At 45.8% G+C, this 12,323-nt stretch overlaps 1 protein-coding gene across 1 annotated transcript in view; it reads right to left on the bottom strand.

Moving 5' to 3' along the window:
- Positions 1 to 423: 423 nt before the first annotated feature.
- The window catches only part of LOC140407785 (CD63 antigen-like), a 53,968-nt gene continuing 42,068 nt past the window's right edge, over positions 424 to 12,323 (bottom strand). The window contains exons 5-7 of the mRNA XM_072495048.1: positions 7,361 to 7,510; positions 7,144 to 7,227; positions 424 to 726 (exon numbers count right to left, since the gene is read on the bottom strand). Of these exons, the coding sequence (XP_072351149.1) occupies positions 658 to 726; positions 7,144 to 7,227; positions 7,361 to 7,510 (303 nt within the window). The 3' untranslated portion in view covers positions 424 to 657. The remainder of the gene's footprint in view (positions 727 to 7,143; positions 7,228 to 7,360; positions 7,511 to 12,323) is intronic.

Below are 12,323 nucleotides of genomic sequence, written 5' to 3'. Positions count from 1 at the left end.
CTCCCAGCGAGCTGCAAAGACTGTGGGTGTTTGATGCCGTTTATGACAGTGACCCTGGTTTCTTTCTCAAGTGAAACATCTTGGCTTCTATATTTAGAATCACAGAATTTACAGTGCCGAAGGAGGCCATTCGGCCCATCAAATCTGCACCAGCCCTTGGAAAGAGCACACAACCCACCTCCACCCTCTCCCCATAATCCAACCTAACCTTTTGGACACGCCTCCACCCTATCCCCATAACCCAACCTAACCTTTGGGAAACTAAGGGGACCAATCCACCTAACCTGCATATCTTTGGACTGTGGGAGGAAACCGGAGCACCAGGAGAAAACCGTGCATTATAAATGACTGAGATATTCTTGATTTGGATTCAGTTTGTCCAAATGTAATTTGCTAGTCGCATTCACTTAAAAAAAAAAACAGTTTGAGATGAAGATTTTATTCATACAAGTTCTCACAAAAATATAAAAATCAATTAACAGAAGTACTAGTACCAACGTAGTGGCCATTTTCCATCGACACTGCCCATGAAATGCACTCTGCACATGTGGCAAGCAAATAAAATTCAAAACACGGTAGAGCTCAATAGCTAGATCTATTATAATCAAGCCGGAAGTGAACAGGGAAACTGAAGAACTCTGTACTCTGTATCGTGCATCAGTAACTTGGTATGTAATCATCTTGAAGCTTCTTGATATAGAGATAGGAGGTGAAAATGCCAATAACCTGGATAGGGAATAATTGATTTCTTGTAGTCATTAAAACAATTCTCTAATACACCAACATCCTTGCACTCTAACCCAAGGACATAAATAGAACTAGGTCATATAGTCCTTCAAACTGCTCCATTATGCAATAAAACCTGGATTTCAACTTCATTTTCCTTTCCAAGCCAGTTCAAAATTTTATCTTAACATTGAACATGCACAGCAAAAAAGCATCTGCAGCACTCTGGGATAGAGTTCTCCCAGTGTCTGCGTGGGTTTCCTCCGGGTGCTCTGGTTTCCTCGCACATTCCAAAGATGTGCAGGCATGCTAAATTGCCCCACGAAGTGTCCAAAAGGTTAGATAGGGTTAGTCGTGGGCCTAGGTGGAGTATTCTTTGAGGGTCAGTGCAGACTCAATGGGCCGAATTACCTCCTTCTGCACTGTAGTGGTCTATGATTCTAAATGGCCAATCTCTTGTAGTGAGACTATCCTGCAGTTCTCGAATCTCCAATTAGTGCAAGTGGTCTGGATTTTATATACCTGCTGGCATATCTGAAGGCAGGGGATTCAAAGTAACATGGGTAGCCCTCCCACTTCTTTCCTGCCCACTCTTGACCTGTTATTAGGGCATTTTTGCAGGAAATATGCCTCCATATAAAACCCATCCCATGCACTCATCTTAGACATCAAATTATTCTAACCTCAGGGCGTTTAGGCCCATCTTTTCTCAGAAAGCAATTCTCTCATTGCAGGAATCAATTAATGAACCTTTGTTCCCTTATGGAGGGATGCAAGTGGTATACACAACAAAACTATATACACTACATGGTTTCAACAATGCCCTACACAATTGTAGCCACATTTGCTTTGGTGTTTACTTTATTTCTTTGCAATAAAGTGCCAACACGCTATTTGTCTTCTTAGTAGCTTGCTTGTATCTGTGTATTATGTTCCTTGCACAAGGTCAACCATCTCTGGGCCTACATTTAAATTTCAAAATATGCCCTTCTATTCTGCCTATCAAGCAAATAGATTCACATTTCCCTACATTAAAAAAAATGACACCAGCCAGTACGTTTAGCTGCAGCATTTTTACATTTAATAACTGCAGCAAACAAAATGCTCTCATCGTGGCTGCCATTGGCAAACTGCCGAATTGTCAGGATTGCTTCATAGAATTCCCTGCAGTGCAGGAGGCCATTTGGCCCATCTGCAACAACCCTCCAAAAGAGCACTGTAACCAGGCCGTCTCTACATAACCCTGCGCATTGATTATGGCCAATCCACATAACCTGCACATCTTTGGACTTGGGAGGAAACCAGAGCATCCGGAGGAAACCCACAGACATGGCGGGAAAGTGTGAGCTCCACACAGTCACCAAGGCTAGAATTGAACTCCACTTCCTGGCGCTATGAGGCAGCAGTGCTTTTCACTGTCACAGTGTTTGTTCTGCTGTTTTGCAATGGATTAAACATTAAGGCAGGGTTAATATAAATGGGAGATTGATAAAACACATTTTTCCAAAACTCAGAAACATTCATTTGTTAAAAAGTGCACACAAAAGAATATCACGTCACAAGTTGGATACAAACCACTTCGATGTTGTCTAAAACAATATACATTTATCAAGCATGAAGCATTAAGTGACAGATTGGGGCCGACATTTGGTCCCTTAGCTTAAATCCTGAAGATGGCAAGGTGAAAAATACAGTCCAGTCAATTTTGTGGGAAACAATCTATTGATTTACACAGATTAGGAAAGTTGTACAAATATGTACTTCCAATAGGCAACTCACTAAATGGGTTTTGAAATTGGTCCTTAAAAAAGGGGCCAAAGCAACAAACAGCAAGTTATTTTTGTTATTCTTGTGTGAACAAAATAGGAAAACATTATAAAGTTTCATGTATAGCAGGGGGGTGGGAACCAGACCATTAGCTGAGAAGGTGTAATAACTGAAGGGAAAATAGAGAACAAAAATGAGAATGCAATACCACCCTCAGGCAGAGCAAAAAAAGGTGCCAAGTGTGAGAAGGGAGGTAGTCAATGCAGGACTGAAAGTGTTGTACTCAAATGCGCACAGTATACGGAACAAGGTAAATGCGCTTGTTGCGCACATTGAAATTGGCAGGTACGATGTTCTGGGCATCACAGAGACGTGACTGCAAAGGGGATCAGGGCTGGATCTAAATATCCAAGGATGTGTCCTTTTGAAGGACAGGCAGATGGACAAAGGGAGCAGGGTTGCATTGTTAGTAAGGAATGAAGTTAAAATCGATAGCAAGGAGCGATATAGGATCAGAAGGCATAGAATTTCTGTGGCTAGAGTTGAAGAATCTCTGTGGGTAGAGTTGAGGAATTGCAACGGTAAAAGGACTCTGATGGGAGTTATGTACAGGCCCCCTAGCAGTAGTCTGGATGTGGGGCAGAATAGGCATGTAAAAAAGGCAATATTACAATAATCATAGGGGACTTCAATATGCAGGTGGACTGGGAAAAATCAGGTTGGTAGTGGATCCCAAGAAAAGGAATTTGTGGAATGTTTACGAGATGTTTTTTTAGAGCAGTGTGTGACAGAGCCTACGAGAGAACAGGCAATTCTGGATTTGGTGATGTGTAATGAGGCAGATTTGATTCGGGAACTTAAGGTGAAGGAACACTTAGGGAGCAGTGACCACAATATGATAAACTTTGCAGTTTGAGGGGGAGAAGCTGCAATCAGATGTAGCAGTATTACAGTTAAATAAGGGGAAGTACAAAGACACGAGGGAGGAGCTGGCCAGAGTTGATTGGAAAAGGAGCCTAGCAGGGAAGACAGTGGAACAGCAATGGCAGGGGTTTTTGGGGGTTATTCGGGAGGCACAACAGAAATTCATCCCAAGGAGGAGAAACATGCTAAGGGGAGGACAAGGCATCCATGGCTGACGAGGGAAGATAAGGACAGCATAAAAGAAAAAGAAAAAGCATACAAAGTGGTGAGGTTGAGTGGGAAGCCAGAGGATTGGGAAGCCTTTAAAAGTGAACAGGGGACAACTGAAAAGGCAATTGGGGGGGGGGGGGGGGGGGAGGAGAAGGTGAAATATAAGAGTGCAAGCTAGCTAGTAATACAAGAGAAGATAGGAAGAGGTTTTTTCAATAAAAGGTGAGAGGCAAAACAATAGACATTGGGCCACTGGAAAATGTGGCTGGAGAAGTAATAATAGGAAACAAAGAAATGGCAGTGGAACTGAATAGTTACTTTGCATTAGTCTTCATGGTGGAAGACACCAGTGGGATGCCAGAGCTCCAGGAGAATCGGGGGCAGAGGTGAGTGCAGTGGTCATCACTAAGGAGAAGGTTCTAAAAGGTCTGAAGATGGATAAATTACCTGGACCAGATGGATTACACCCCAGGGTTCTAAAAGAGATAGCTGAGGAGATTGTGGAGGTATTGATAGTGAATCACTGTGGCAGGGAGCATCCCAGAGGACTGGAAAGTGGCTAATGTAACATCCCTATTTACGGGAGGGAGGCAGAGGATGGGAAATTGTCAGCTGGTTAGCCTGACCGGTCATTGGTAAGATTTTAGAGTCCATTATTAAAGATGAGATTGCGGAGTACTTGGAAGTGCATGATAAAATAGGACTGAGTCGGCACGGTTTCGTCAAGCGGAGGTCATGTCTCACAAATCTTTGTTCTTTTGAGGTGGTAACAAGGAAGTTAGACAAAGGAGAACCAATGGACGTGATTTATTTAGATTTCCAGAAGGCCTTTGATAAGGTGCCGCACAGGAGACTTGTCAAATAAGTTAAGAGCCCATGATATTAAGGGTAAGATACTGGAATGGACAGAGGATTTTCTGACTGGCAGAAGGCAGAGAGTAGGAATAAAGGGGTCTTTTTCAGGATGGCAGCCAGTGACTAGTGGTGTGCCTCAGGGACCACAATCTTTCACAATATACATTAATGATCTGGAAGAAGGAACTGAAGGCATTGTTGCCAAGTGGGGCAGGTAGTATTGTGGAAGCAGGTGGGCTGCAGAAGGACTTGGACAGGCTAGGAGAGTGGGCAAAGAAGTGGCAGATGGAATACAATGTGGAAAAGTGTGAGGTTATGCACTTTGGAAGGAGGAATAGAAGCATAGACAATTTTCTAAATGGGGAAATGCTTATGAAATCAGAAGCACAAAGGGACTTGGGAGTCCTTGTTCAAGATTCTCTTAAGGTTAACATGCAGGTTCAGTCGGCAGTTAGGAAAGCAAATGCAAGGTTAGCATTCATGTTGAGAGGGCTAGAATACAAGACCAGGGATGTACTTCGGAGGCTGTATAAGGCACTGGTCAGACCCCATTTGGTGTATTGTGAGCAGTTTTGGGCCCCGTATCTAAGGAAGGATGTGCTGGCCTTGGAAAGGGTCCAGTGGAGGTTCACAAGAATGATCCTGGAATGAAGGGCTTGTCGTATGAGAAACGTTTGAGTTCTCTGGGTCTGTACTCGTCGGAGTTTAGAAGGATGAGGAGGGGGGAATCTTATTGAAACTCACAGGATACTGCGAGGCCTAGATATAATGGACCTGGAGAGGATGTTTCCACTTGTTGAAAAAACTAGAACCAGAGGACACAATGTGACTAAAGGGACGATCCTTTAAAACAGAGATGAGGAGGAATTTCTTCAGCCAGAGGGTGGTGAATCTGTGGAACTCTTTGCCGCAGAAGGCTGCGGAGGACAAATCAGTGTCTTCAAGACAGAGATAGATAGGTTCTTGATTAATAAAGGGATCAGGGGTTACAGGGGAAGGCAAAAGAATGGAGATGAGAAAAATCAGCCATGATTAAATGGCAAAGAAAACTCGATGGGCCGAGTGGCCTGATTCTGCTCTCCTCTGTCTTATAGGAGAGTTCCTTACTCAAAAGATTCTAGAAACAACAAAGAATAGTCAAGGAATGTTATACTTTCCCAATCTTATTGAATTCTTTGAAGTAGTAAATCTTATTGAATTCTTTGAAGTAGTAATGTAGTATATTTAGATTTTCAAAAGATGATCGAAGGTAATAAAGTGGAGTTGGAGGACAAGTAGTAGAATGGAGGACAAGTGTATGGAGGACAATTGGTAGAATGGAGGACAAACTAAGGGAATTTCCTCAGGAAACTAAGGAAATTCGGTATGTCCACATTAACTCTTACCAACTTTTATAGATGCACCATAGAAAGCATCGTATCTGGCTGCATCACCGCCTGGTATGGCAACTGCTCGGCCCAAGACCGCAGGAAACTTCAGAGAGTCGAGAACACAGCCCAGTCCATCACACGCACATGCCTCCCATTCACATCTACACCTCCCGCTGCCTGGGGAAAGCGGGCAGCATACTCAAAGACCCCTCCCACCCGGCTTACTCACTTCTTCCATCGGGCAGGATCTACAAAAGTCTGAGAACACGCACGAACAGACTCAAAAACAGCTTCTTTTCCGCTGTTACCAGACTCCTAAACGACCCTCTTATGGACTGACCTCATTAACACTCCACCCCTGTATGCTTCACCCGATGCCAGTGTTATCTAGTTACAGGTGTACCTTGTGTTGCTCTATTATGTATTTTCTTTTATTTACTTTTCCTTTCATGTACATGATCTGTTGAGCAGCTCGTAGAAAAATACTTCACTGTCTCTTGGTACACATGACAATAAACAAAATCCAATCCAATCAGTAGAATGGACAATGGTTTTCAAAAAAACAGAAAGAAATCAGAGGGATTGGGTACAGATTACACAAAAGCACCCAAAAGTATAAAGGTTTATATTGCCATAAAAAGACAGTTGGGTTCATTTCTAGGGAATGAACAGAGAAGCCATGTTAAAATTGTATGGTTGGGCCACACAAATTACTCTCCATATTATAATAAAAAGGGATAGAAACACGGGAGAAGGTGCAAACAATTTACTTGAATGATGCAGACTGAGGCATGACCAAACTTCAAATTGGCTGATCTTATGGATATATCTGTGGCAGCCTGGAGGGAGTCAGAGGTTAAAATGTTCAAGGTTACAGTGACCTTGTACTTGCAGTTGGCTTTAGGATTCCTGGCGAGGCCGTCAGTATCTGCATGGAAAAACACAATCCCTCCATATGCAACATTTCCCAGAACTGCAGGTATGTTGTCCTGGGCATACATCTGTTTGGTTAATTAGAACATTCCTTCTTCCACTGGGGCTTTCACAAAGTTTTTTTCTTCCCAAAATGGGATTTTCAATCAACCATTCTGCCCACACTCAAAATTAATAAGGATGAGGATTTGCTATGTAAAGAACCCAGATCATGTAATAAACTTACAGGAATTACAAATTATATACAACTATTAGAGTAATGCTTCATAGAAGCTTTTTCAGAATTGTTGACACAAGTAAAAATCAAAATTATTGCTCTATTTTCCCCCCAGAGCAAAATCATTAATACAGTTCTAACCTGTCCGAATCCAAAGCCGATTCCAGTTCCTCTAATAAATGAAAAATGCTCTTCAATCCATGTTGCCATCATTCTTGTACAGCCCTGAATATATTCGTAGATATGATTGAAAAACAAATAATCATAAGGCCATATTAATCTGTACATAAAATGTACTACAAGTGGTTTCTAAAACCTCGCATCATCAATATACCAATTTGTAACGGCAGAGCCTTACCATAGTATGAATATTTGTTATTTGATAGGAAACTCTACTTCCACAAGATTCTGTGATATTGATACAGCAGCTCAATGGAACAGATAAAGTTGCCTTCCCAAATGTTGTTTTAAACCAGTCAGTGTAATTGTGGGAACCACAACAATGAAACTGTGGAGACAAAAAGGAAGGGTCATTTCAAATAGAAATTTAAGAGCAGAGCTAAGTAGTCAAACTTTATATACTTGCAGCTGCAATAATTTGAAGTGGTTTCAGACATGTTGACCTGGAGAAATAAACAGTTGACAGTCCAACTCTGATCTGTCAAATGAACATCACAGTTCACGGCTACTTGTCAGATTTGAGAAATTTCTGGTGTGCAGTAACATTCCAACAATTTGCACACAAAAGTTAAAAATAGTACAAATGTAAAATGTATAAGTTATTATGCAGTTAAATTTTATGAACAAAGAATCTTTCAACAGTTAGTGGTCTGCGCTCTGCCAGGTCAGCTATCTATATCCACCCAAATTAATTGACGAGAGTTGTCTGAGCATAACCTTGAACCAATATCTGACTTGCAACATAATATTTTTGCAAATGCAGGTGAGTTCAAATGCAATCATGAAATGATCACCAGGCACAGTATCCTGTAATATTCCTTTCCTTGGATTGCTTCCTTCCCCTGGAGGACAGGCTTGACCATTCCATTGATCCAGAGAGCAATGCTGTAGGAGAAGATCTTTTCCTGGCAGGGTCACCCATGGTGGCAAAGTTGGAGGGGAGGAACCAGAAATCCAAAACAAATGCCCAATGGAGGAAGATACCCATATGGTATCAACGGCTGCAATGGATGAGGGCTGCAGCAGTAGGGAGATCCCCAGTCATCGAGGTTTCCTTGCCCCTGGAACTGGACCTATCCTCCGTCAACGACAGTGTGCCTGCTGATGTAAAAGATGTTCCGCACCAGGTGTCTACCTGGAGGAATCTAGCACCCCCGCCCCCCACATAGACAAGCTCTGCAGCAATCGGCAAGAGGTGGTAGGGACAGGACCAAGAGATGTGGAAGTCCCTTCGGACCAGCACAATGGCTGTGGAGTTTGGTTCCACCGTCTCGCTCTGGAATAGGAACAGGAGCGCGTTTTGGTTGCTTTCTTCACAACCGACCAGCCCTCCTCAGGATCCACTCTTCTCAACCCGCATAGGAAAAAGGGGTCCTAAAAATAGGCTGTTCCATCCCAAACCTGGCTGGAAAACCGCGCCCAGCAGGTTTATCTACCTGCAGTCAGAAAATCAAGTTAAGCTGTATTTCAGAACCTGGAATGTACCAACACTCATGGATAATGAGCAAAACAATCAGTCGGCACAGAGAACTGCCCTTATTGTCTCTGAACTCAACATTGACGTCACTGCCCTACAAGAGACCGGAAGAGCAGCTGAGGGAAGGTGGCATTGGTTACACCTTCTTCAGCTGAGGAAACCTGGAGGATCAGCCTAGGATGAATGGAATTGCTTTCGCCATCAAGAATAAACTTTCCAACTGACTCAAGCTCTCCGTCAGCATCAACGAGCTCCTCCCTGACTGTCTGTCTACAACTCATGAACCAGCAGGCAACAGTCCATGAGTGCCTATGCCCCAACCCTTGAAGGAGTCCAAAAGGCAGCTCAACTGCACCCTGGATACCACACACTCCCAATATCGAAAAACCGAAATGACAAACTGACAAACTATCAACAACTATCCACTCATAGGAAACCCAAAACATCTGCCCCCCCCCCACCTCCCCCCTCCAAAACAGCAACCAGATCCTTCGTGCTTATGAACAGCTGCCATCTACAATCGAACCCGGCAATCGACCCCTCAGTGAACTTGACCTTAAACATCAGATCACACTGCGGCACTGGGTGGTGTCACCTACCTCCAACTCAGCGGAATCATAGAATTTACAGTGCAGAAGGAGGCCATTCGGCTCATCAGGTCTGCACCGGCCCTTGGAAAGAGCACCCACTTGCATCCACCCTATCCCCACAACTCCACTCAATCTTTTTGGACACCAAGGGCAATTTATCATAGCCAATCCACCTAACCTGCACATCTTTCGACTGTGGGAGGAAACCGGAGCACCTGGAGGAAACCCACAAAGACACGGGGAAAACCCACACAGACACGGGGAAAACGTGCAGACTCCGTGATGCACAATCAATGACCACTAAAGAGAGGTTGTAGTCCAGCTGAAGGCTTTAATAAGCTAGATGATTCCCCCAGCAGCTCAGGTACAGAATGAAGGCTGCTGGGGCGGCACTGGTTCTTATACCCTGCCGAGCAGGGCGGAGCTATCATACATTCTAAACAATAGAAAGCATACAGTTTCCACCAATGGTGCTTTAGTCTATCAGGTACCATAATACCACATTCACCCCTTGTTAAAAAAAAAAAGAGAGTCCTGCGGGGGTGGTGGCCTCAAACTACAAAACATGGCAACGTGGTATAATTAGTTATGGAGGTACCGTAATACCTCCATACAGTGTTTAGTAACTATTTACAATTCTGATAGCTATGTACATTTGATGGTTTATTTTTACAGTTGACAATTAAAATGAAGCAATCAGTCGATCGGGGGCCCTGGACATCCTCTATGATCGTCAGAGCTTCGGTGGTGACTCCGGTGGAGGCTCGGGCGTCTGTGACTCCGGGAGCATGGCTTCGATTTCCATGGCAGCTTCGGCACCCCTAGACGGCGCTGGTGGGGAAAACGGTTGACCTGGGAAGGGAGCGCCTGCGGGGGGAGTCGGTGGGTGGGAGGGCCTAGACGGGGCCGGCGGAAGGACCGATCCTCCTGTAAGGTGCTGCGGTGGAGGGGAAAGTGGGACTGGTGGCTGGGATGTGCGTGGGGTACCGGCGGGCGCCAGGTCCTGTACGGAGAACGTATCTTGTCGGCCGTTGGGGGTACGCCACGTAGGCGTACTGGGGGTTAGCATGGAGCAGATGGACCCTCTCGACCAATGGGTCCGACTTGTGCGCCTGCATGTGTTTTCGGAGCAGGATGGGTCCGGGTGCTGCCAGCGAGGTCCCAGAGGAGGACTTCCTAGGGAAGACAAGGAGACGTTCGTGAAGTGTCTGATTGGTGGTCGCACAAAAGCAGTGACCGGATGGAGTGAAGGGCATCCGGGAGGACTTCTTGCCAGCGGGAGACTGGGAGGTTCCTGGACCGTAGGGCCAGTAGGACGGTCTTCCAGACCGTTCCATTCTCCCTATCTACCTGTCCGTTACCCCGGGGGTTGTAACTGGTCGTCCTGCTCGAGGCGATGCCCTTGCTGAGCAGGAATTGACGCAGTTCTTCGCTCATAAAGAAGGACCCCTATCACTGTGTATGTAAGCGGGGAACCCGAACAGTGCGAAGATGCTATGGAAGGCTTTGATGACAGTGGTTGCGGTCATGTCGGGATGGCGAATGGGAACCGGAAGTACTCGTCAATCACGTTCAGGAAGTACGTGTTGCGGTCGGTGGAGGGGAGGGGGCCTTTGAAGTCCATGCTGAGGCGTTCAAAGGGACGGGAAGCCTTTATCAGGTGCGCTCTCTCTGGCCGGTAGAAATGCGGTTTGCATTCCGCACAGATTTGGCAGTTCCTGGTGGCTGTCCTGACCTCCTCGATGGAGTAGGGCAGGTTGTGGGTCTTGACAAATGGAAAAAGCGAGTGCAGAGGTCCTCGTGGAGGGCTCTTAGGCAGTCCACATGTGCCGCGGGACAGGGCATCAGGATGCTCGTTTAGCTTCCCGGGACGATACAAGACCTCGTAGTTGTAGGTTGGGAGTTTGATCCTCCACCACAAGATTGTGTCATTTTTTAAAATCTTGCCTCGCTGTGCATTATCAAACAACCGACCGTTGGTCCGTGAGGAGAGTGAATCTCCTGCCGGCCAGGTAATGCCTCCAATGTCGCACAGCTTCTACTATGGCCTGGGCCTCCTTTTCGACTGAGGAGTGGCGTATTTCGGAAGCATGGAGAGTACGAGAGAAGAAGGCCACGGATCTGCCCGCTTGGTTGAGGGTGGCCGCCAGAGCTACGTCGGAAGCATCGCTCTCGACCTGGAAGGGGAGGGACTCGTCGATGGCGTGCATCGTGGCCTTTGCAATGTCTGCTTTGATGCGGCTGAAGGCCTGGCGGGCCTCTATCGACAGGGGAAAAGCTGTGGATTGGATCAGGGGACGGGCCTTGTCCGCGTAGTTGGGGACCCACTGGGCGTAGTCGCTAAAAAACCCTAGGCAACATTTCAGGGCCTTGGAGCAGTGAGGGAGGGGGAACTCCATAAGGGGGCACATGCGTTCAGGGTCGGGGCCTATAACTACATTTCGCACTACGTAGCCGAGAATGGCTAGGCGGTCGGTGCTAAACATGCATTTATCCTTGTTGTATTTAAGGTTAAGGATTTAAGCGGTCTGGAAATATTTTCAGAGGTTGGTGTCGTGGTCCTGCTGGTCATGGCCGCAGATGGTGACATTATCGAGATACAGGAATGTTACCCGTAAACCGTACCGGCCAACCATTCGGTCCATCTCGCACTGGAAGACCGAGACCCCGTTGGTGACACTTAAGAAGTGATAGAGCCGCCCATCTGTCTCGAAGGCAGTGTGTTTGCGGTCACTAGTACGGATGGGGAGCTGGTGGTAGGCGGACATGAGAGCCACTGTGGAGAAGACCTTATAATGCGCGATCCTGTTTGAGGTGTTGGGTGCTCGGAGGTACAGACGAACCAACACGGTTGCGATTGGTACAACGCAGTTTTATTCCATTTAACTATTTATACATCAGACTTGGTACTCAGCACATTGTGACTGTGTGAGTGTCTTGCTAGGAGGTCCTGGCCCTGTGCTGTCTCCAGATGGACTGCCCAGGAAGTGTCGTGTTTCTTGTCTCATACTGTGTCTGCTCTGGTCTGTGATTGGCTGTCGTGTTATCTGTGCTAATTGGTCCGTTGGTCTGTC

Source organism: Scyliorhinus torazame, chromosome 2, assembly GCF_047496885.1.
Source record: "Scyliorhinus torazame isolate Kashiwa2021f chromosome 2, sScyTor2.1, whole genome shotgun sequence".
In the NCBI taxonomy this organism is placed as follows: Eukaryota; Metazoa; Chordata; class Chondrichthyes; order Carcharhiniformes; family Scyliorhinidae; genus Scyliorhinus; species Scyliorhinus torazame.
Note: the sequence above shows the minus strand (reverse complement) of the source record. Positions and strands in the feature narration are given on the sequence as shown.